The 26,529-nt window shown below is 40.5% G+C and overlaps 1 protein-coding gene across 2 annotated transcripts in view; it reads right to left on the bottom strand.

The window, feature by feature from the left end:
• The window catches only part of LOC120730878 (inactive dipeptidyl peptidase 10-like), a 246,633-nt gene that overhangs the window by 140,783 nt on the left and 79,321 nt on the right, over nucleotides 1-26,529 (bottom strand). The window contains exon 1 of one of the 2 annotated variants that reach the window (XM_040027446.1): nucleotides 2,233-2,760. The exons of the other annotated variant lie outside the window; for it this stretch is intronic. Within the exon in view, the coding sequence (XP_039883380.1) occupies nucleotides 2,233-2,289 (57 nt within the window). The 5' untranslated portion in view covers nucleotides 2,290-2,760. Of the gene's footprint in view, nucleotides 1-2,232; nucleotides 2,761-26,529 lie in introns of those variants that run through there. 2 annotated transcript variants of the gene reach the window in all.

Genomic DNA, 26,529 nt, shown 5'->3' with positions numbered 1-26,529 from the left:
TTATTGTAGGAGAAACCGAAATCTGTCAGAATCCTTTAAAAGCGACTATGTGTCCTTGGAAACAACAAAACATCAACACATCAGTCATGTCTGTGAAAACACACATGAAGAATGAGATGATGTGCAAGCAACTCTTTTCCCAGGTATTTTTTTTCTTCATGTATCTGAATTTTGAAAACTTTTATTTGGCTTTTTGCACAGATGGATATTTAAGAGAAGGGTCAGATGTTTGGTTATAGAGGTATTTTTGTGGTTCTTGCAAATTGCTGCAAATTGTTGGATGATGGAGGAAAAAAAACAAGCTGGCTGCCATCCTTCTGGACAAAATAATAGATATCTTAAAAAAAGCAAGTGAAAAGCTGGAGAGTTTTATGGATTTGCGTCACACAGTTCCCACCAGTGTTATTTGTGTGGCTAGTTGTGAGGTTTTTTCTTTTACTTTTTTCTCTTTTTTTGTCAGAATGACAAAACCACAAAAAAGAAAGAGAAAAAAAGGCTTTTAATGCAACAACAATGGACTCAACTGTGGTAAAGAGAGGCAGAGTATGAAAAGAGAATTGCCGGTCCTCCACTTTGCATTTAAAAAACAGCTTAGGGCCCACTTTTCTCCTTCACCCATTATTTAGAGACACCTTCGTCTTTTCCCCTTTTGTAATTCTCTCAGCATCTTCATGCAACTTTGATGAAGAGTTACCCTGTTAAGAGCCTGCCAAAGAGCTATACATACTCACTGTGGGTTGACAGTGCCTGGGACAGTAATAGCTTTGGCTCAGCTAAGGCACTACTCTCACCCCCAATGCTTGCAAACATGACGCCGGCCTGCTGCACAAATCTTATGCAATAGCTCCCAACACAAAGTGCTCGAAAAACTCAGAGTGTTTTCAAACTGTCTTCACTTCACTGACATTTTTGCTCACAATACCATCACCTGACTTTGTGATTCTTACACACTTATATATGTTCATGCTGTTGCTGCTTTGAAGTCACCGCTATGTTACTGAATGCTTTTAAACACACCAGAAATGCCTTCATAAAAGCACCAACACAGTCAGCTTGCCTGCAGGCTTAACAACTTCTGGCATTTATGAACATATGGTACACAATATCATCCCTAATCAAATGAGTAGTCAGTGCTCACACATGAAATCAACAACATGACTTTGAATTAGCCTGAGAGCCCTACTGAGTAGTATCCACTGCGCTTTAAGTATAGAGGATGGATCAAAGAAAACTGTGAGCTGTCATACTTCACCAACATCTCATGAGGCCTTCTAATATTTCAGGCACAGAAACTCAATTATGAGGCCGAGGTTTTGATTTCTTAGAATAATAGGACTACATGACTGAATTCAATTAAGAGCACCCAGAATATATTTGGACCTCTCAGAGGAAAGCCTGGGGTGAAACAGATGGAATTTGCATCATTCACAGAACTCTTCATTTGTTTTAATTGAAAAGCAAACTGATGGATGAATAGAAAACTGATGGTGATCATTAATTGCAGCTGATTTAGCCTCAGCGGTTTGGCGCAAACCCACGTGCGAGGTTGTCAAGTTGCAGTCTTGATCTTATTGCCCTGAAAAAAAAGCATTGCAGTGCGCAACGCCACCTGTGTGAAGGTGCCAAACCGAGAACGTTTAACCCCTGCAGGCTAATGAGCTGATGAGAACATCAGGTAGAGCTGATGTGCGTCTTGCAGATAGAAAAATGAGCACATTGCGCTCTTTTCCCCACCCTTATAAAGTGATTTTTCCAGGACTGTTCTCTTTCAAGGTGTCGGGGGCAGCTGACAGGAGGCAACGGCTGAATTACAATGCGCCCAAGCTGCAGTGCTCCTCTCTCAATCTCTCCCCCTTCACTGACAGCGCGTGTGCCCACGGCGTTCAAGCTTTCTGTGACCCAGTCCTGACAGTTGACAATAAGCTCCGCGCACAGCTGGCGACGACACGATTAATTCGATGCTGCTACGTGCAGCACCCAACTTGAATGAGCCCCTTCGCACTGGAGCCACAGCCTCATTATCTGCACAGAAAGCTGATGCTGCTTGATAGGGGGAGCCGAGCGGCCACTGAATTTTTACACATTTCACTTAGTGGATGTGGCCACAGCGGTGGCCTCTCAGCAGACCTTAAACCCTAAAGCTAGAACAGGCTGCGGAACAGGTTATCCCGCAGAGTTTAACATAAAGCACAAGGGTAAAGTGGAAGTCAAAAGAAAAAGCCAGTTGCCCACCTCATCCTGCTGCGGTTGATTCTGTCTCTGATTCGGCTGCTCCTTGGTAGCTGTCATTGTAAAACTCCTCGGAAGGGAAAACTTGGTCGAATCCTAAAGAAAAGCGGACAGAATCCCGTTTTCGGCGCAAAATAAGTCTGATGAGAGAGGCGGGGAGGGCAAGGCGCCGTCTTGTCAACTGCGGAATCTTAAACAGGAGTGGTGGAGCGAAGGGACGAATCCGTCACGATTGAATATGTGCGAGGTCTTGGCGAGCGTGTGACGAGAAGCCAACGCAGCCCTGTGCGTTCACATCAACCCCCCTCCGGGAAAAGGGAGGAGAGTTTCGGACACGCTCGTTTGCTGAAGCGAGAAAGACGGAGTGTTCTCACATTTTACCAGCCTGACACTTCTCCGGGGTGTCTGGTCTCTCTCCCTGTCTACTCTCAGTGATGCTGGTATTTTGGAGGATATAGCCCAAGACGGAGTGGAGGAGGGGAAGGAGGAGGGGAGTGTTCAAGTGGTCTTGTGATGGTTTCCGGGGAGGGATGCTTTTGCAGGACCCAAGTTTCAAAAAAAAAAAAAAAAAAAAAAAGACAAAAAGACAAAAAGACAGTGCGAGCTGTTTCGGCTGACGTGTTAGCCTCATGTGCTGAAAGGTGCACACAGGAGCTGTCCGCGGTGCTGAAAGGCCTTCCTCTTCTTTACTCTTGTGGGCGCGCGTAACACCGACCCACCTCTGCTTGTTATCGTGCATTAAACACCGGCCATGGGCTCAGGGAGACGGCCGCTTTCCAGCCGCAGAAACCCACTGCTTTTGTTATACGGGAGCCTTTCAGATGGCGGCGAGCGAGGAGCTTAAATGGTCAATAAAGGGAGGATTGAGCGTGGCTCACAAAAACCTCGCCGCCGGTTGTTAAAATACGCGCAGGGCACGGAAACGATCGCGTCGGTGTTTGGAGTACTTAGCGGAGAAATGACACCTGTGAACCCGCCGCTATATCAAGCTCACCGCGGGGCTTATGAGAGAGCGAGGTCTGCTTCTGTGGTTAGACGCTCAACTTTATGGAAGCCGGGCAGGCAGAATGAGAGGCGGTGATATTAAGGCTCATATCTCTAACGCCTGCGCCAGACAAAGATCAATAGTTTATATCTGCGTTTGACTGTTGCTGAATTACTAAGCTTGTTAGGGATTGTGAGGTGAAATAACTCTCACGCACTCAGACATCTACCAGACTGCGGGCAATGGGTGGGAGGGAAGATGTCATGTGCTTCAGTACTGAAAGTCTTTAATCAAACAAGTAATTTAAACAGGAATGTCAATCAAATATATCGACTAAAGCTATTAAGCATCAAGGCACAGGCTAAGAAAAGACGAGTAAGCTGTAAATCACTCCATTTCATCTTTAAAAGTGTTTAGATATTTTCCGTTTTTTTCTTGGTTTCAATTACAGTTAATAAGCTCGTGTGTATGTGTGTGTGTGTGTGTGTGTGTGTGTGTGTGTGTGGCTGACTATTCCCCTTCCACCTACCACCATATGTTGTAGTTTGTGACGATCTGAATAGTTTAGATCCCCAAACAATAACAGTGCTAAAAGTAGATTTACCATAGGACCCTGGCTTCAGTCCATCTTCACCGATAGTGATTTTTATCAGCTGCTTTGAGGGGCTGATTTTTTTTAACCACACATACTTCTTCAAAGGCAATCAAACTTCACCTTTTTCTAGCATTTTGTGAATATTTTTTGTTTGTTGTTTCCATTTTTCACAGCTTTGATGTAAACTCAAAATTAAGCTCCAACAATGACAGAGACATGTGTGCATGGTGCTCTAATCATATCCCTGCTTTCACTCATTGACAGCTCGACATTCTCCAGGGACACGCCTCCAGATGTTCAAGCATTCCTCTCAGACCTGCAGCAGTTTGAAACTGGCCCCGCATTACTGATTACCCTTCAAACTGTTTTCTATTCCACAGTTTCAAAAGAAAACTCACGGGAGACTAAAATTAATCACCAAAATGAATCAAAATATACTGATATATACTAAATACACTGCACTATACACTCCCCATTCTTTTTCCAAAAGAGATTCCTGCATTTGGTGTTTAAATGTTTTTTTTTTTTTAAGTCTTATTCTGATGTGATCGTGAAAGCCGTCATCATTTTCATAAAATCATTTGGTGACCCGCCGTGGAAGAGTCTGTACTCAGATGTCTTTCATCTTTCATTTGTTATCCGTCTGTAGAACCGCAGCGATGATATCTCATTGGACAGGAGTGGAGTGGAATATAGCAGTGTTGAAAAAGTGGTCTGTTTGTATTATAATAAAGACACAAATCGATCTGCGTGCTCTATTTTGTGGACAGGAGTAATCAATCCACTTTGAAGTGGAAGTCAGTCCAAGTCAGCCTTCAGTTCCACATAGTGCAGCTACTGCAGCAATAGAATTAAGAGAAGCAAAATTGATCATTTACTTATCTTTTTTTCCTAAGAAAACAACAAAAACGTTCTGATATGTTTTTTGTCTTATATAATGTAAACCCTATAGAGTGTAAATACATAAATAAAATTTCCACATTTAGATTTCTTTGTAAATTCTCTTGTTATCTCAAAAAGGTCTGGATTACCCTGTTGTTTTCCAGCTTTAAGCACGGCAGATCTGAACAGCACATCAATCAATTTTCCTGTAGACTCCTGGTGGAGCATAGGTCTGCAACACCACGCCAGCGGACTCTGTTCTGGGAAGCAGGGAGCAGCACATATATGACCTCAAATTTTAAAAAATTAAATACATTTCTGGACAACAGAAATGTATTTAATTTAATGTCCTCTTGCCCCTGACTATTCCCCTTCCACCTACCACCATATGTTGTAGTTTGTGGCGATCTGAATAGTTTAGATCCCCAAACAATAACAGTGCTAAAAGTAGATTTAACATAGGACCCTGGCTTCAGTCCATCTTCACCGATAGTGATTTTTATCAGCTGCTTTGAGGGGATGATTTTTTTTTTTTTTACCACACACACTTCTTCAAAATGTCTTTACAATTTTAAACAGTTTGTTTTGAATTTAATTGTTTCCACATTCCAGGATAGTTCCACGTTTAGTGAAGACCCCAGAATTTTGAAAATGTTGGAAATGTTACATCCACTTATTCATAAGAATTGCCAGGAAGTTGGGTGAAAAATCACAGTCCAACACTAATTGTGAACTTGTGTCTTGAGCTTCAGTCCTTTCAGCTCTGCACTCTACACCAGTTGAAGCGGACTTTGTGGAAACACAGATTTCAACATTCACTTGAGAAACCATTCATAAAACACTGACAGTGTTGTTAATTGGCATTCCATTAGTACTGTTCTTATATTACAATCACATTTCTGACTGACAGACTGCTGATGAATCTGCTTATCTCAGTCAAAACATCAGCATCTTCTCCGGCTGATAAAGAGTTCAGGAAACAAGCCTGATACTTATGTGTACTGCTGGCTAACAAAGCCTAGGGGAGCAAACTTTACTCCCACCTCTAGTACCACAGACCTCCAAAAACAAATGGATGTGGAAACTGAAATCAGCTTGGTTACTAATGTAGGTTGTAAGCTAGCAACTGCAAAGCTACATCCTGTACCACCCTCAAAAATACTAAAACTCCTAAAATGCTGTGTATAGTTCTTAATACAGACACATGAAGCCCACAATTAAGAAAAAGCAAAAGCCTGACGGGGTGAATATTCCTAATTCAGGTTGATATGCTATGATTAGCAAATCCCTGCTCGGGGAGACGTTTAGCAATACTCATTTTCTTCCCTGTCACCACACATCTGTCCACTCAGGTTATTAGCTGGCAGGGAAAAACCCAAATGTCCTGGGGCCAGCAGTGGACTATTTTGGCCCCTGACATTCTGGAAGAGTTGCTTTCTAAGTGTAAAAGTCCAAACAGGGCATAGAATGTGGAATTTGCTTTTCAGAAAGAAGAACTTGGATTCACTTCCATCTCCAGCACAGTGACAACGCAGAGTAAATCCCCTGTCAAATATCTCAAGGAACTGGGAGAAATGCCAGCAGAAGACCTTCACACTCGCATCGAGGGCAGACTAAACATATCTCTCGCCCAAAACAGCGACGCTCAAATATTGACATGTTCTGTTTGAGCAGCTCTACCTTCAGAATGTCAGAGACGTGAAATTAATATAAAGTAAACATGCAGCGTAACAAACGTACAAACAGCGTCGGGCGGTCATCTGTGATGGTAGACAAAGGTTTCTGGGTCTGAAAAGAATTCGACATGATAATCATAAAATTTAAAAAATCTGTTTCATTTTTTGTGGGTGTGTTGAGTGCATTAGTGGAGCTCACATTTGCATAAATTCCTCTTAACCTTTGCTTGCGTGTACCACTTTTCTGAGGGAGACTAATGGAGTTTGCCTGTTTGGGAAGAGGGAGTGATGCACACATTGGATCTGCTTGGATGATGAATATATGCGATAACCTTTAGAAAATTGTTTAATTTAAAGGTAAAGGTTGGATCTAAGTTGGTTAGCCTCCATAAGCATCTTCAAAGTTTCTTTCAGCCTTAATACTATGAGTTTCTGACTTGGTTGGATGAGAGGATGAGATCGCATACCGCTGACTTTGAAACAGTAAGCGGACACAGGATGGACACACTGCTTTTAAGGACAGGTTGCTGAGAAAGAATGAATTTTAAACCTGATGTGTTTGCATTTAGAAACCAATGGAAAGATGCAAGCAGGGGCAATGTTTCCCAGAAACGACAGAGTGAGATTTCCCGTTTAGTTGTAAATAGCTTTTGGCTAATATTTATACAGTTTGAACTGGCTGTCGGCAGATCGAACTTCCTTAGACTTTACAATGCAGCATTTATCGATAAGTGAATTGTTTTGTTTTTAGGGAAAATTAAAGTTTTAAGTTCAGTATAGCAACTCAGCAAACTGTTAAACTTTTGAGTGGTTTAATGCCTCACTTTACTGGAGTTATGTAGAGCTACAGTTTAGTGGAAACAGGTACATTGTGATATCACTAATCTGTGCAGTAATCTGAGAGACACCAGGGAGCTTATCTCCCACTTTTCAGAATATACCATATGTTGTTCACAAAGAAAAATATTATTTGTAATTAGTGCACATAAGCACCCTGTGAAAAGACAACAGTGTTACGTTTTACTACTTGTCTGCTTCATTATTCTTTCTTTTTTAAAAAAAATCTTAATATAAACACAGAACAGCCGTCACTGTATGTGACTGAAAGACCACGGTTGCCTCAAATTAAAAGAATATTTAGGGAGGACTTTTGCCGTTTCAGCCTCACAACACTGCTGTTCACTCTGTATCAACAAGCAAACTGACAGCCGGCTTGTAAATGGCAGTAGTGAAGCCACCAATAAATATACCGTGCACAAACTGGTGCAGAATAGGTGTTCAAATATGTTGAGATCTTATGACCTCATAACAGCGTATAAATCATTTCACAGCCTCCCCTTTATCCATTTTCTCACACTTGTCAGGGTCCAGGTCATGGAAGAGAAGTGTAAGCAGAGGTGCCTGGACCTCCCTCTTCAAAGACAGCTAAGAAACATAATCTCTCCTGGATGGTCTAGGTCTGCACGGTCTGCCCAGGGATCTCCACCCGGTTGGAGAAGCCTAAAACATCCCCGCTGGTTTCCTTTAGCTCTGGAGACACAGCAGCGCTACTGTGAGCTCTACCAGAATCACTGAGCTCCTAACCCTTTCTTTTCCACCTGAGAACTACAGGGAGTGCAGAATTATTAGGCAAATGAGTATTTTGTCCATATCATCCTCTTCATGCATGTTGTCTTACTCCAAGCTGTATAAGCTCGAAAGCCTACTACCAATTAAGCATATTAGGTGATGTGCATCTCTGTAATGAGAAGGGGTGTGGTCTAATGACATCAACACCCTATATCAGGTGTGCATAATTATTAGGCAACTTCCTTTCCTTTGGCAAAATGGGTCAAAAGAAGGACTTGACAGGCTCAGAAAAGTCAAAAATAGTGAGATATCTTGCAGAGGGATGCAGCAGTCTCAAAATTGCAAAGCTTCTGAAGCGTGATCATCGAACAATCAAGCGTTTCATTCAAAATAGTCAACAGGGTCGCAAGAAGCGTGTGGAAAAACCAAGGCGCAAAATAACTGCCCATGAACTGAGAAAAGTCAAGCGTGCAGCTGCCAAGATGCCACTTGCCACCAGTTTGGCCATATTTCAGAGCTGCAACATCACTGGAGTGCCCAAAAGCACAAGGTGTGCAATACTCAGAGACATGGCCAAGGTAAGAAAGGCTGAAAGACGACCACCACTGAACAAGACACACAAGCTGAAACGTCAAGACTGGGCCAAGAAATATCTCAAGACTGGTTTTTCTAAGGTTTTATGGACTGATGAAATGAGAGTGAGTCTTGATGGGCCAGATGGATGGGCCCGTGGCTGGATTGGTAAAGGGCAGAGAGCTCCAGTCCGACTCAGACACCAGCAAGGTGGAGGTGGAGTACTGGTTTGGGCTGGTATCATCAAAGATGAGCTTGTGGGGCCTTTTCGGGTTGAGGATGGAGTCAAGCTCAACTCCCAGTCCTACTGCCAGTAGAGGTGGGAATCACCATACATCCCACGATACGATATTATCACAATACTTAACGCACGATACGATATTATTGCGATTTTTTTAAAATATCTGCGATATTCAGATTCTGTACATAGAGTAAACTTTATCAATATTCATTTTATCTAATATCAAAGTCTCGCACTCAGTCTTTCTCTCATTTCAGTCAGTTTTATTGTTGACAAACTGAACGGTTTGTATTACAGTCTAGTCCAACTTAACTGAATGCAACCATCTGGTACAATTATAGCTATTCTGAACTATGCAATTTATGAAAACTATGCAGCCCATTCAGCAACTGAAGAATTTGAAAGTAAATTAAAACAAAATATAATTTTACATTAAATAAAAAAGTTTTAAACTTAATTAAAATAAAACATGTCTTAAATTAAATAAGTAAACTGTCATGTTTATTGCTGCCAAAAAAAAAGTTAAACACATTTGGACAGTGAAGGAATGTCAGGATTCTTGCTCAGAAAAAGGATCAACATGCTCTGAAGTCAGAGCACAAAAACTTTTTTTGTAACAAAATATCGATTCCTGCTGTCCCTGTATCGATACATTATTAGCAAACAAAATATCACGATACTACACAGTATCGATTTTTCCCCCCACCCCTAACTGCCAGTGTCTGGAAGACACCTTCTTCAAGCAGTGGTACAGGAAGAAGTCTGCAACCTTCAAGAAAAACATGATTTTCATGCAGGACAATGCTCCATCACACGCGTCCAAGTACTCCACAGCGTGGCTGGCAAGAAAGGGTATAAAAGAAGAAAAATAATGACATGGCCACCTTGTTCACCTGATCTGAACCCCATTGAGAACCTGTGGTCCATCATCAAATGTGAGATTTACAAGGAGGGAAAACAGTACACCTCTCTGAACAGTGTCTGGGAGGCTGTGGTTGCTGCTGCACGCAATGTTGATGGTGAACAGATCAAAACACTGACAGAATCCATGGATGGCAGGCTTTTGAGTGTCCTTGCAAAGAAAGGTGGCTATATTGGTCACTGATTTGTTATTGTTTTGTTTTTGAATGTCAGAAATGTATATTTGTGAATGTGGAGATGTTATATTGGTTTCACTGGTAAAAATAAATAATTGAAATGGGTATATATTTGTTTTTTGTTAAGTTGCCTAATAATTATGCACAGTAATAGTCACCTGCACACACAGACATCCCCCTAAAATAGCTAAAACTAAAAACAAACTAAAAACTACTTCCAAAAACATTCAGCTTTGATATTAATGAGTTTTTTGGGTTCATTGAGAACATGGTTGTTGTTCAATAATAAAATTATTCCTCAAAAATACAACTTGCCTAATAATTCTGCACTCCCTGTATGGCTTCAGCTAACTCTCATTACAGCTGTTTCATTTTCACTCTCATCAAACCATTTCAGTATTGTCATCCTGGAAGTGACCACTCAGGAGAGAAGTGCTTGATCGCAGATAAAGATGATCACACAGCAGACTGTTGTATTGATTTGCAGGGACATCTTTCCAAAGCATAATGAAGCCACCAGATTCTCTCACTGTGGATCTGGAATCTGCTGTCAGGAGTTTAGGTTTTTCTCCACTACAACATCAAATGTTTTTACGTTCAAAGTGATTTGCAAATAATCAATATAATAACATCACTGGTGACCCATCTAGGACTGGGGTTTCAGTTTGCTTAACATTTTTTAATTTACATAGAATTTCTGCTTGTTTGAAACATGCACATGTAAATGCTCTTAACAGAAAACAATTGTCTGTATTGTAATTGTAACACTAATTCACAAACAAGTAGCAGCCACAGTTCACCTTTTGGGCCGTCTGTGGCTATAAAATAATACTTCAACGAACTGATTATAACATGGCATAACCAAAATAGATTTAACTGCACAGTATACATTAACACTGACACCTTAACTTCCCGAATGTTATCTAGAGTTATCAAAACTTTAAACATTTAAACCTTTAACATGCACAGACAAATATAAAGAAACTGCACGAAACTGAACTGAGCCGATCTGCATTGTGTCACTGATGACTTCCAGCACATTCTCAGCTGGATTCATGACACAGCTGAGTTACAGTTGCACTGATTGGAGTCAGATTGATGAGGGGATTTGAGTGTAATCTGTGCACTTCACAACAAGCGCTCACTTTTTTTCCCTTCCCCCATAAATGTGCTCATACAGAAGCTTGGTCTGCAGAGGTTCTTTGGATGAATACCTCTCTTGGTGTCTTGCTTCTAACACCATGATGCACAGCACTGGGAGAATAAAGGCGGTGGCATTAAAGCTAAGCAGGCTAGGCTGAACTGCTAGCATGAAGATCAAAGTCTGTGCCTTAAAAGATCTAAGTTTGGAGTTTTGCTTGAGTATGTTTGATGTTTGCGTGTGTGTTTTTTTTTTTTTTTGGGGGGGGGGGGGGGTTGCAGTGAATTGTAATGAAAAAAAAAGTGACAAGATCATTTTGTGAGAGACGGCGAACATGTCACTCCAACAATGAAGAGTGAAAAACATCTCTGGATGTGCTGTAATTCTGTGCGGGAGTATATTATAATTGGAAACGTGACAACTGAATTTTAAGGTACCCAGAGTGTGAGAATGAAATACTTTATTTTAAACAACCCAGTACAGTTGTGGAGTGCCAGAGACAGAGAGTGTGGGTGTGGAGAGCAGAGGAAAGTGTGGAGGCGATGGAGAGGTGGGGACACAGAGAGGGAGGGAAAGAGAGCCCCTGGGGAGGTGTTTCGCCGAGGTGTCTGCTGTTGATAAAGTATTTATGACCCTGGGGCAATTTAGTGCAGACACTCAGGAACTCCACGCCACCTCACCACTGATGAAAGTTTCATGACCAAACTCCAGTGTCTGCTTCTGTGGCTTAGCCCCAGCAGCTCACATTCAGCACATCACATTATTACAGCAACAGCTGGCACTTCTGATGGGGAGCAATATCACCACCCTGACTCTCTAATAAATAGCAGTCAAGCTCTTCCTTGGTTGGTACTCTTCATGTACAATTCTTTAGTTTCTGTAATAAGCAGACATTTCCTTGTAATGCAAAGTCACTCAAAATGACAGATGCTAAAGAGTGATTTGTTTCTTCCTGAGGGTTTTTCCCTGTAATCTTGAGTGTAGGATTTGAGTTCTGCATTCAAAAGCAGAGGGAAGCTGTCGCTGCTGATAAAAGTGGGCAGTGTTGATAGAAAACAGGGATTTTATTTCCAAGCCATACTGCACACTTATTTCTTTGATCAGCTTTGGAAACGGTGCAAGAAAATCCTGTATAATGACTATTATTACAAAGTAAATCAAGCTCAAAAACAAAGATATGTTTGAAATGTTGAGAGCAACCAAAGTGTAGGTTTGGTTTCATCCAGTAAAAACACAGATGCCATCGCACAAGGAAGAACTGGAACATACAGCCAGAGTCATGTAGCACCATGTTTAGCCACAATCCTGCAACAGATGGACTCTTGCCTGATCTTGGCGCCATAGGATTCAGTCTGGGATAACAAGCAAGTGAAGACAGAGTTCTGAAAACATTTTAGTCATACGTATTTCTGGCATTCTTTTTAATGACATTTTTTGACCTTGGATTTCACTGCGTATTTCTTATTGGTGTTTTCTGTCAAGTGCCTTGATGCAAGGCATCCTGTTTTGTAGCTGCACCAAGCCAAACTGACTGATATCAGTAATCATGGAATTGATATTTTGCACACCCCATACCATCAGAGATCCAGGCTTATAGCTTGTAATGTAAAAAAAGATGATCGTGTGTATTTATGGATTAGTCATTCTTGAGATCTACACAGTCACTAAGCCAAACAGGAGCCTTTTCTCCATGTTTTCTTTCATATTTGAACAGCAATTTCAGTTTTTCAGACGATCTAAGGTCAGAGCTACCAAATGACCACCAGTAGTCCCTTTGAAGTGACCATAAGAATAATACTGAAAAATACTTCCCAATAACTGCCCATGTGGAAGACATGGTGCATAATTTTTGCAATTAAAAAATGAATATCAGGGTTATTTAGTTTATTGTGTAGCAACAGATATACTAAATGGTAATGAATAGTAGGAGAAATTATGTCTTTGTCATCTTTAGCTATAGATCAAAATAACTGTAACTGTAATTATATTTAGAAAGGATAAAGCAGAGGGTGGACTGATTAAGGGCCAAATGCCATCACACTGAGCTGCAGCAAGCTTCAGTCTCTACAAGGAAACACGTTGTGCTCCATCCAGCAAACATTAATTCATTAAGTCAATTTTATGCAACAGGGCTCAGATTATACAGCTCCGAGGCACCCTGCTGTTGACATTGCAACGTCATTCATTTTTGCAGCTAGTGTAATCCTTTTATTACTGTTGTCTTATCCCGCTGTGCTTGTTGATACCATCGAGGGGTGTGTCAAATGAGCTGAATGAAATCCTAATGAGGGGGTCACTCAGTATAAGAGGATGTATTTTAACTACACTCACCAACCTTGTTATTAGATACACCTATACAACTCCTTGTTAGCATTTCAGCATGTAGACCTCTCCAAGACATTCTGCTGAATTTGAAACAGGAAGCTATTTTCTTGGCACACTTTGGGCCAGCTGCTCATCATTTAAACAACATAGCTTGTTTGTGACCATGTCCATCCCTTTATGATGACAGTGTACTTCTGATGGCTGCTTCCGGCCACCACCATGGCACAAAACTCAAATCACCTCAAACTGGTTTCCTTCACATGACAATGAGTTCACTGTACTCAAACAGTCTTGTCACAAGACCCCAGTCCAAAAGAGCACCTTTGGGATCTGTTGGAAAGGAAAATTCACATCATGGACATGCAGCCATCAAATCTGCAGCAACTCTGTGAAGCTATCGTGTCAACATGGACCAAAATTTCTGAGGAATTTTTGCAGCAACTCGGTGAATCTGTGGCATGAAGAATTAGGGGAATTCTGGAGGCAAAATGGGGTCAAATCCAGTATTTGAGCAGTATTTGAACGGTGATTGTATTTCTATTTATATACTTTTGCTGGGACAACGGGAAATAAAGGCAATGATTTATTGAAACATTTGCAAACATATGTGGATAGACAGTATATAAGACATAAAAGAAGAGTCTGTACACTTCTAATGAGCTTTAAAGTCAATATTTGGTATGATCACCTTTATTCTTCAACACAGTCTCAACTCTCTTAGGGAGCTTCCTTGAATTTTCCTTTGGAATATTTCTCCAAGCTTTTTGAAGGACCATCTTTGGATCTTGGCTGTCATTCTGTTCTTTGTCAAGATGATCCCACACTGCTTCAACAAAGCTGAGGTTCTGGGGAGGCCAATCCCTTATTGATAGTGTTCAGCTGTGTATGTCGCATTGCAAAGCTTTTACTGCATGGAAGTGTTGTGGAAGCAGATTTCTTTTCTGTTGTATTAATAACATATTTAATCATATCACATTAGTAATAGTAACGTCACTTTCTCACTTTGTTGTATGTATGTTCACTACAGAGGGGCCTTATGCTATACACACACAGTGAGGCCATTGTAATGGGAGATGTTAAACAGATAGTGAGACTCCGCCTGCCTATCATAGATGTAAATCCTTAGGTGACGGCCAAGCAGAAAACAAGGTCATAATTCTCTCTGTGAGGGAGGAGGTATAGCCCCCTCCCCGAGATGGGGCAACATGTAAGAGTTTGTGAAATGTTGTCTGCGTCTCTATATGTAAGATGTAAAGGTCGTGGCCACAATTCAGAGATCACCCTAGTGTTTGACTGGAGTGGTTCTCTCCACATTGCAATGTGTTTATTAAACCCACTTCAAATCAAGCTCAACTTTTGCTCAAGATCACATTTGCTCCTTTGTGTTGCAGGTTATTGTTAAATTTCCCATAACAACCCCCAAACACTGTCTAATAGTGCTACTCTGCGTACATAAGTATATTAATTTTGGCAAGATACTGAAAAAACCAACACTCCTCTGAAGATGACCAGGTATAATGACTGGACTGAAAATAAGTGAAAAAGCAGCAAACATCCAAAAAAGAACTTTGGAAGTCGTTCAGAAAGACTTGAAGAACTTTTGCTCAACATCACATTTGCTTTTTTGAAGAAAAATATAAAGAAATGAGGGGCAACGCAAGGCTTTCAAAAAGTATTCTATATCACAGGCTCCTATAATTTTTTTGACAAGATAGAACATTTTCATTTCTTTGCCTAATACTCAACACCTTGTTACCAGTGACATTCAAGTCTGGTTGATATCGCGTTGATATCTGCTGTAAATTTGGACATTTTAACATCAATTTTTTCAGGGACTGGCTGGCTTTTGAGTGGCCGTTTGAGGAACTGTTTTTCATTTTTCATCACTCTGAATTTGTTTCTTGGCCTTGGTTGACAAGGACTCTAAAACTGCAAGGGGTAAGAATGATTCTTTTTAGTATGCATGAGTATATTTTACCTTTTTCTGAAACCAAGTTGTTAAAAAAAAACCCCAAAAGGAAATATGGAGTAAAAATGAAACAAATCATCAAGTGGGGAAAAAAGCAAAATATGTGTAAAAAACAATTTGAGACAGAACAGAAGCTGCAGCCTTCTGCCCGGCAAACTTATGAGTTACTTCACAACAGCCACAAATTCAGTCTCTTAATGTGGACATATTGCTCTTTTCTACAGCACTCCCATAGCTACACTACAGAGGTCATTCGGAAGATGTGCATTGTGTTACTTTTTTCCCAAAAACCTTAACCAAGTGGAAATTGCAGGTATATTTCACAGTAAATAATATATATTTATTTCTGTAATGACATGAATGCCTCAAAATCTAAAACACATCTGAATCAGGTAGATTTTTAGTTCCATTTTTTATTGCACATACTGTGTTTAAAACAAAAGCAGCAAACACTAGTCGAAAAGCCTTTTTTTTTTCCACCATTACAAATAAATTCATCCGATCAATGTTAGAAAAGCTGGATGTTTTATTGGATATAGGCCCAAGCAAAGCACCCACAGGCAATCACTCTGCCCAAGTGTCCTCAGCCGAAACACTGAATTCCTAACAACTAACCACTAACTGTGGAAGGCAGAGAGTGAAAAGCTAGAATTTCCCACAGGGATCAATAAAGTCCAGCATTTCACACTCCATTATAACAATATACTGCTCGCCACATTTCAGAAGTGCAGCACACTCACACTCATATTTTTTAACCAGCTGGTTAGAGCCTTGAGCAGGTTGATATAGATGCTTTAGGACTTATTTGTAAGAGCCATTAGATGAGTCTCACCTGATGTTGAGTACACAAATAAGCCCTATTTGTTAGGTTGTAAAGCAGAAGGCTATCAATACTGTGTTTCTTATTGCCCCGTGTAAACTATTGTGCGTTTCCAAAGCTTTATATGGCTTAGATTCTCTATGCTGTATACCACAGAGCTCCACACCTGTGTAAAAATATTTTAGCCACAAAACAAAGTGGAACATTTACTTTCATTAGCATGGAAACACATAGTGCATGTATTGTAAGTTGCAAGCTCTATCATCGTGCTACAGCTGTGCTAGAGCTCAATCCTGAAAAATCATCAACAAATGAACTAATTTGTCTTGTTTGAGCACAGCTTTCTAAAAAACGAGACTCCAACTACTTTAGTTAAATAATATGCTTTTTAGGCAATCTATTGTACTCATTTCTAGCACTATATTTATATTCTTAGACGTTATTAGAGTAGCTGTGCACGGCTCACAGTTCAAAATAAACCTTGTTCATTCAATGCTGGGCCTTGTTGAAGCTCTTTGGGTCATCATATGCTGAAAACCAGAAAATTAATAGACCTCTCTGCATTGAATCATATCTGTTATTAACCTCTGTCTCTCTTCCACAGCATGTCTTTTATCCTGTCTTCCTTCTCTCACCCCAACCGGTCGCAGCAGATGGCCGCCCCTCCCTGAGCCTGGTTCTGCCGGAGGTTTCTTCCTGTTAAAAGGGAGTTTTTCCTTCCCACTGTCGCCAAAGTGCTTGCTCATAGGGGGTCATATGATTGTTGGGTTTTTCTCTGTATCTATGAAGCGCCTTGAGGCGACTTTTGTTGTGATTTGGCGCTACATAAATAAAATTGAATTGAATAGAAGAAAAGCCAGAATATGGGTGGACCTTCTGCTGTGTCATGGCCATATTACTGATATGCACAATCAGTAACGTCATACAGAATCAAAACTAGAACATGTAGGGTACATCAGTCTCAAGCTTTAACAACGGACACAAATAAATGCTACGAGTCGAAGAGTCACGCATAGGGATGGGTACCGGTGTCCGGTGCCATAATGGCACCGGTTCTGACATAAACAGTAGTAACCAGACCGAAAAGCAGTGCACATTTCGGTGCTTTATTTCGGTGCTTTTTTTTCCTGAGCTGTGATACACTTCTAGCCAATCATTTTACGTTTCCGAGGATAGTAGGCGGGTCCAGGTACGTACGTTCTTTTAGAGCAGAGCTACAGATTAAAAATGTCCAAGGCGAAGCGGTCAAAAGTCTGGCTGTACTTCACAGCAAAATATGCAAACTGAGCAGCCTGCAACAAGTGCTTTAAGCTGATACTGTGATACTGTCAAAGGAGGTAACACCTCAAATCCGATGAAACACCTGGCGATGCATAGCGGGCTTTTTTTTAAAAGCCGAGAAATGCGCCGTATTTGATAGCTTGCTGCGAGACCTCACACCGAGCGCATCTACTGCGGGTGTGGTGCCTGTTATCAGACCCGGAGTTAGCAACATCCCCAAAAACACGAAGAGGAGAGTCCTGGCCCCTAGCCCTGCCAGTGTAGCAGAAATGATGAGGATGATGATGGCAGCAGCAGCCGTTCTTCTCTGCGTGAGTAGCTTAATGTTGTTCGTGTGTAATTTACGTTGAGTAGGCTAACCACGTTATTACATTAATGCAGGTAAAGTGAACTAGCAAACATCATCATAGCTACATGCGGCTGTCTTCTTGTTTGATGGCAGATACTCCCTTCACCCTGGCCAAAAAGGCTAAAATGACCAAAGAAAAAGAGGGAAACGGCTAAACATGAGAGGTTTTTGGATAAAGTTTGTGTTTTTTCCATTGTTTAAGCACTGCTTCCAGCCAAGAGTGATACCATATATGCCCCATAGCTGCAGAAAAGGCTAACATTGTTATCTTTTTACAAAAAACCAGCTGAACATGAGAGGTTTTTGGACCAATTTTGTGTTCTCCATTCTTTAAGCACCAGTTTGAGCACCGTTTGAGCACCGGCACCGTTTCAAAAGTACCGATTTGGCACCGGTATCGGATAAAACCTAAACGATACCCATCCCTAGTCACGCAGGTACGAAGAATTGTAAGAAAGCAATAAAAACATAGAAAATTGTCAGTTTTGCACTTTTAAATAGTCGTGACCACACACTATGGAGCCAACTCTACAGTAAACATGTGCCACCTCTCATACATCGGTACAGTATATATTAAAGCACGGGTCAGTGAAAGTACACAAAACTACAACTTAAAACAAAGCCATCCGTCTGCAATTTAAAATGTTTGTTTTCCCACTTGCCCTCACTTCTCTCCCTAATTCCATCCTCTCCCACTAAAAACAAACCTGCCTTGGAAATATAAGCAAAGAGCCCCCTGCACTAAACATAATGAAGGCAAATTATGCATGTATGCAGCTAGAAGAGACACAAAGCCTTATTCTAAATCAATATAGCCTCTGGGTCGTTACGGGAAGCTCCAGCCCTTCCTCTATGATCAAACACTCTGCCTCATTTGCTCTTGTGACGGAGTCGAAGCGCTCAGCATTCTCACTTCTCAAAAGCTTGTTTCTGAATTCTGTGCATCATGGATCAACAGAAGTAGGCGAGAATTTGGCTTCAGTGTAAAGGGTACGGAAAGCCCTCAGGCATTCTTCGACATTGGGTGCAATGTTTCAGAAGCTAAGGCAGCTTGCACTGTGTAAAGTCATCCTAATTACTGACACGAGTTTTGCACATAAGGATGTTTCATTATATTCACGCCTACAGGCTCTGAGGTGATTGGGCAAAACCTGATTTGTTCTAATGTAATAGCACGGTATGGTCCCTATTGGTTTACATGTCCTTCCTTTCTGACTCGTGCATCATATGCTATTTCAATAAAATATGCGCTAGATTGATATGTGTATTTCATAGACATTAAGACTTAAAGATGTACTTTCAGGGAAGACAGGAACGCCTGTAGGCAATGCATAGATTGCTTATACCAGGCATGTACAACATAAGAATATCTATTTTGAGTCATATAAAATAAGTTCTTTAGACCAAAGTTTAACAACGAGAGACTGTCACTGTGAAACTGGGAGGTATTTGAGGTCTCCCTCAGGGACTGTGAAAGCCCTTAATACTTCTTTTCCTCAAGACTGCAATGCTGCTGACTCGACTAAGGGATTAGCCATCCAATCAGAATATTCTAATCTTTAAAAATAAAGGAAGGGGTTTTTCTGAAAGATGGAAGAATCAATTATAAAAGCTGTTATGAAGGAGTTTGCATGTGCAAGCAGATGCAAATGGACATATTTGCATTTGTTTGAACCTAATAATACAACTAATATATAGGCTTTTATTCAAAACCTAACGAGAAAACAACTCTTTAATTGAACTCCATATGAAATACAAATTTATACTTTTCCAGATGCTTTCTGAATGCTTTTGATAAGGTGTTTTAAAGCTTTGGTAATATTTGAAACTCAGGCACTTGGGGTAGTTTAGCACAACCCTCTCAGACTGGCGGGCGGTGGAGATGGACGAATCAATAAGAAGCAGGTAAAACACAACCCACAATCCTCAAGCTTGAGTTTCATGTCATGTAAGTGAAACATTAACACAATAAATATGGATGCATATTTATAATGTACAATGAAAATACTGGCTAGTGAATTTGCTTTGCAGTGGAGACATGGGGATGCTCCTGCTCCCTTTATTTCTTGCTGTTTGTTCCACATAAATAACACTAGTAGTTGCTGGCTCTTCCACTCAACTTTTGTAACTGGCAAGGACACTTGTTATGTTTTTTCTCCAGCCTCTGCGATCTCAGTGCACTGTCATATGACCACTTCCCCACTGCTGAAGGTCCTGCGGTTAGCATGACCATCTAGCTTCACAGCAGATCTCGAGAGCAAGAAAACACCAACATTGTATGTTTCAGTCTACAGTCATGGACTTGCCGCCTGTCAGGTCCAGGTACAAGACTCTGGTAACACTGGCATAACTATACAGAGCTGGCCTTCTTACCAACAGAGAAACCACAAGACAAGGGACAGGTTAGCTGGTCATCAGTGACTAAACTGTTGTGATTTCCTTTAAGCAGAAAACAAGAAAGAAAATGAAATAAAACAAATATTCCAGACCACCCACCAAAGTAAGGTCTCTTAGTGGGAAAGTTGGTATATTCAAATCAAAAATATGGCAGCTCTTTCTGTTCTGCATTTGTAGCTGGCCATGATCCAACTGTAGTATCAGACAGAGCCTCAAAATTCAGGATGCACTTACACCTTACACAAAATGAACTGCTGAGTCAAGCTTAATTCTTACCATGCAAATATTTGTAATTATTAATATTTCTCATACTTTGCTTTGACTGTAGTGATTCACTGAAATGATTCAGTGAATCACTGAATTTGAGAGCCATTATTGTGGTGACATGCAATCAGCACAACCACTTTATAATAGCATCGCTCGCATTCACTGCTCAAAATATGACATTTTCCTGCTCAGTATTTTTGTATGATGTATAGTATATTTATGTTTGTGGTAGTTCCACTGAAAGCAAATTAATGCAAACATACCAAAACAGTAAGAAAAAACAAAAAGGAGCTAAAACTTGTATCATTTGAGGAAACACAACAATTTAAATCATAAGTAAATGCTGATTGGCTAAAATTACCTTTCCAGTTGCGTGTGAACATATTTAGAAGGGAATGCAGCACAGCAAAATACTCACATCTTACATAAAATTCAAAACAACATTACTGGCTCCTTTCCTGCAAGAAATATTCTGGTCTCTTACAGTAAAGTCATATCCACAGTCCTCCATGCTCAGTCCCCAAAGGAGTAAAGAGCTTGAGCTAACAGAAGTGTGCATGTTCTTCTCAGACATGGAAGGAATTAGAGTAGCAAACTTTTCCCCCTTGGGTACAAAAATAGACGGGAGAGGCAGACTGCAGATGAGATCAGTGAGAATCAGTGTTGCTCGTGACAGCTAGCCCTAGGTAGCTTAAACATTAACTGGGAGCTGCCTTGGGATCAATGATAGCCCAGATAGAAACTCACCAGTGGCCCTTAAGTGGGCCAGTGTCTGCAACAGCAGCAATAGCCCTCCACCAGGCTCTTCAGAGGGAATACCAGTCCACTCAGTCTGAGTGGATGTGGAACTTAGGTTTGTTTAGTCTCAGGTTTCAGTTTGATTCATTTATGCCTTCATTGTCACCTTATCCATCAAACCTCACATTCAGGAAGCTTACAGATACAAAGGGACTTTTCTCACTTTGATAAAGCATGTGCAGAAAATATAGACAGCAATAACACAAATAGTTACATTAAAGAAACAGGTAAGTCTTTATTACCAGATGATACTGTTATTTAAGCTAAAAAACAAAGAGTTTAAATTATTTTAATTATGTGTACCAATTTATAGAATGTCTGCAGCAATGGCCTACTGAGCAACTCTAACTGGAGGACTCCAGCAGGAAGAAGAAGAACTGGAAAACACTGGATATATGGATGGATGGACACATTAAGTTTACCAGCTGGTCTTGGTGTTTGCTGTTTGTACACTGCTTGCTCAAACCAAAGAGTTTTTAAAGGTTTTTCACAGATGCCTGCTGTGGTTAAACAAAAAAAAAAAGAAAGAACAAAAGACAGAAAGAAAGCCTCTATAACAGTGGTGAGAGTGATGATATTAAAGAAATTGCACATTTGTTGTACACATACTACAACAAACAAAAATACAAATAAAAAAGACACATTGAAGTGTTAATTGGGTCAGAAGAAACACCACAGTGCTGTGTCACATTATTTTCTACAGCACCTTTTGATGCATTTTATCATTGTTCATATTGTTGGTTCACATATTAAATGAGCAAAAGCACAGATTAAATACTATTTTTAAAAATACGCCATTGCAAGTAAAAATCCAGCATTCGAGGTCCTCAGCAGCATGAGTGCAGACAGAGTGAGGGGATCATATTTCTCCGTTACCAGCTCCTCTTCAGCTTAAAATCCTTCTCCTCCTACAAAGCCTGAATGATATCTTAAAGACCTCGTAGTAGCATATTATCCCAACTGAGCACTTTGCTCTCGGATTGCAGGCTTACTTGTGGTTCCTGGAGTTTTCAAAAGCACAATGGGAGGCAGAGCCTTCAGCTATCGGGCCCCTCTTCTATGAAACCAGCTCCCAGTTTGGATTCAGGAGACAGACACCATCTGTGCTTTTAAGCTCAGGCTTTAAACTTTTCTTTTTTGATAAAGAGTATAGTTAGGATCAGGTAGCCCTGAACCATCCCTTAGTTGTGCTGCTATAGGGCCAGGCTGCTGGAAATCCTTTCTCTTTCTCCTCTCCATTCATTTAAATTCCACTGCTGCGAGGCATAAACTCTGTCTTCTCTCTCCCTTAGTTTGCACTGTGTTCTGCCTTTTCTTTCACTCTCATAGTGTACTTTTCTGTGCATATCTCTGGCTTCAGCGCTCCATGTTCACGACCTGTCCTCAACCTTCTCAGTGCTTAATGTTTGATTGTTGTCTTTCTGGTGGAGTCCTCCAGGTGGAGTTGCTCAGTAGGCCATCCTGGCCACTGCAGACTTCTATACATTAGTACACATAATAAAAGGATATCTTTTCTTTCATCCTAACCAATGAAGGCTTGTGGTGACCCATCCTGAGTTTTTTTCTTCACCAATGTTACGTAGCTCAAATAAAGAATTCTTGTTTTTTTTCTCACTCTTTTTTTGCAGTTTTGTGGGAAATCAGAAAACAACTTTCCTTGCTTTTATTTTGAAGAACTTTAAACTTATATATATATATATATATATATATATATATATATATATATATATATATATATATGTGTGTGTGTGTGTGTGTGTGTGTGTGTGTGTGTGTGTGTGTGTGTGTGTGTGTGTCAATGCAAGGCTGCTTTTACTGTAAATGTGTGCGCACAGATGTTTATGAGAGCTGTTATATATATATATATATATATATATATATATATATATATATATATATATATATATATATATATATATATATATATTGCTTTTTCCAAGTTGTATATTGTTTTCTTTACTTTTGCACCTTTGTGGTCCAGCTACCCAGTTTCGCTGTGCAAGAAACCACACAATGACAATAAAAGCTCTAAAGTCTAAAGTCTGTTAGTTTGCTAGTCCTGAAAGATGTCAACTCACATAAAAAAAAAAAATAGGTTGACGCAGAATGTAGGATTTTGAACAACAAGTGGACTTTTTCAGAGGTAAAGCCATGGGCGTAGTTTTTGGAGAACAGATTAGTGCGTTTGAGTTTAGATTGCCATTACAAGATTAAATATGTTGAGAAATATAAGACTGATGCATAGCAGAAACAGACATCTTCAAAAAGCAACAAGGGCTTTTTTTTAAACCGAGATTAGCACATCCATTAATAGAGCAGCAATTACCAGCTTTGTGAATTCCCACAAAAAAAAAAAAAAAAAAAAAAAAGACAAGAGCCCTTCATGACTGTGACACTGTGTAGTTACTTATCTATGTATGTGGGATAAGGAAAGAGTTTGAATTTATGGATTATTTGGCAGCGACGCACTCAGTGAAAGGGACTACGACAGGGAGTGACTTCAAGGAGATGACCGCATGCTTGGTTAGACTGGGGCTGAAATGGGACAAACTGGCAGGTGTTAAAACCTTGTAATTTTTCTATGGTTTTCAGACATTTGAATAGGATGTAACATAAAATGACTGAAATGAACCCAAGACAGCATTGTATTACACATCAGGAGCTGCTTAAAATTCAATATTTTAGTTACAACATCAACAACAATGTGGTTAACTTCTTCAGGGTGAGAGCACTGAATCCCAAACAGATTGTTGCGTTTTCGAGGTTCATGAGATTGAGCATGGTGAAATGAGCTACCACACAGCAATCAGGTGGTTCAGCATAGGCATGAAACAGGTGGGGACATTCAGGTGTAGAACAGAAGGCAGGTCTTGCTCCTGCAGTTGATGTGACTGCACTCATGAATTAATTAAACACCAAACTGTAAGGCACTTGCATTTGCATTTGAAACATACAGTCTGCAGAAAGTTGTAGTTTCTTTCAACCCAATGTGAGCAACATTCTTGCTCACATGGAAACAGTGAAAGAAGCCAAACCATCAGCTGATCGCCTCAGCTGGCTCTCACCCATGTTTGGAGCCCAGCACGATCGTTTTTTTAAGGCGAACTGAAGACGTCAAAACAGTTGAGAGTGAAATGCACATGATTTCACTTGCGGTGTGGATAATGTATCCAGTGATGTTCATGTTGAACTCGCTGACCTGCAGTCTGATTCACTGCTGGCAGAGCACTTCAAATAAGTATCACTACTGGATTTCTATTCTTCTCACAAAGAGGAGAATTTTCTACACAAAAGTAGAGCCTTTTATTTGCTTTGCACATACATTCATATGTGAACAAACACTCTTAGTGATGGAATTTAACATTCAGATATAGATCCTATCTCAGTGACCTTTGCTTTTCCACCTCAGGCACTGAACCTGACTTTAATACACTTGTTCAAGCCCAAAACAAACTAAATTTCTCTCGCTGAGCAGGAAAAAGAAAGAAAAACTGCAGATAAACTACAGAGTACAGTAAATGGTGAGCATTTGTGGAAGTTGCCATCTTCCATGCAAAGTGCAAAAAAACTCCTTTAATTTCCTAGCAGCCAAAGCAAGACGGTTTTTGGTGCAGCAGCATCTTTGTGCCGTTTCACCTGGTGCTTATACTTAGGCTTATATTTTGGTAAAATGCAATTTTTAATGATTATTAATTTTGGATGGAAATAAGTACTTACTTAGGTACACAGAGATCATATACTTCCCACCACTCCAAACTGCATTTGTTTATTCACATACAGAAATAAAATTCAAATTTTGAAATTGCTTATGGCACACAGAAAGTGACTTGCTGCATTGACTCAGCAGTCTACACTGCTGCCTCAAGGCATTTCTGTCAAAACAAAAAGAAACAAAACCTTAAATGGAGCAGCTGACAGGATTAAGGAACAACTGAGGGGAATCTCTCGCTTTTCAGTGATCTGACAGAGAAAGGTGGGAGAAAAGGGGACAGGAGGAAAAGAGAGGCGAGACAGCAGAACAGCGATGAAGAGGGAGAGCAAAAGACAGAGTGACTGCACGCTGCAAAGCCGAATCTCTCGCAGCTCTGTGTGGGAGGGGAACAACATAGCTGATGTGGAGAAAATAACCCGTCCTGATGGATAGCCTGGATCGCCATTCAGCTAACTGCAGGCCAAGGCTGCATTCCTTCCAAGAGTCGAGGTTGTTAGCCACATGTTAGATGCCATCACCTCTACCTCAAACAGGAATGTGGAAAAGTGCTGCTGATTCATTTGCCTTCAAACAGGTTGTCGAAAGTATCAAAGGAACAGATGCTTGTGTATATTTGAAATTCCTACAGCTGTCCGGTTTTAAGCATCACTGTGAAACAAGTATTACATTTTACAATACGAGCTTGGATAGAGGCCTCGGATTGCTCATTCACTTCTGATTTAAGAGTTTTGATATTTGTTTGTGGAAAGCCTGACAGGTTGAATTGAATCACTTGTTGGCATACCGTAGGCTGCTTTCCTGAAAGGATGGCAGCCTCGTCAAATGATTTTTAAATCCCCACAATACTCTCCGTGGCTCTAAATTACAGAAGCAAATAGTGGCTTTTTACACTCACACAGCCTGATGGCATGAAGCCCACATCGCTGGCAGGCTTCTACAATCAGATTGCCTGATGCCATCAAGCCCCAAATTACCTCTTGAGAGGAAAAAGAAAAAAAAAAATCTTAAAATCACACAAACTCAGTTCACAAGGAAGTCAGACTACAGTTCTCAGAATGCATGTTTTTTTTTACCTGTGAGATTCAGCATTTCAACTGCACTTATTGCCATCCAGGAAGCATTGCATTGATTGTCGGGCTATCAAGGAAAATATAAAGTGTGCACTGTAATTGTAATTCAGCTGGCAGCGATGCTGAAGGTAATTTACATTCTGGGGGATTGTTTGGGAGTTGTGCGGTTGTTCTTCGCTGGGGTGGCAGTAAGCACAGCAGTAGAGCTGGTGAGTATACGCAGCAGGTAAGGAGAGTGCAGGAAAATAGCGTGTCAGTTCAGTGCATGTGAATTTTTTTATAGTTTTCCCGTGGTTTTTGTGTTTTTTGTTTTTAATAATTTTAATTAAATATTATTTAAGAGTTAGGAGAAGCTACAGGCAGCAGTGGGTTAGCCTTATATAACATAAAGAGTGGAGACAACTAGTTCTGATAGCAGAATGTAGCTCACTTATCTGTTTTGGGATGCTATGTCTCATGAATATGAACCTAAGTCCACCCATCCATCTATTTTCTTCCCAACATCCAGTTTACTGTGGTTAGGAGCTGGAGTCTGTCCCAGCTGATTCTGAGT

The sequence above is a fragment of the Simochromis diagramma genome, unplaced genomic scaffold (genome assembly GCF_900408965.1).
Source record: "Simochromis diagramma unplaced genomic scaffold, fSimDia1.1 OVJJ01000343.1, whole genome shotgun sequence".
In the NCBI taxonomy this organism is placed as follows: Eukaryota; Metazoa; Chordata; class Actinopteri; order Cichliformes; family Cichlidae; genus Simochromis; species Simochromis diagramma.
Note: the sequence above shows the minus strand (reverse complement) of the source record. Positions and strands in the feature narration are given on the sequence as shown.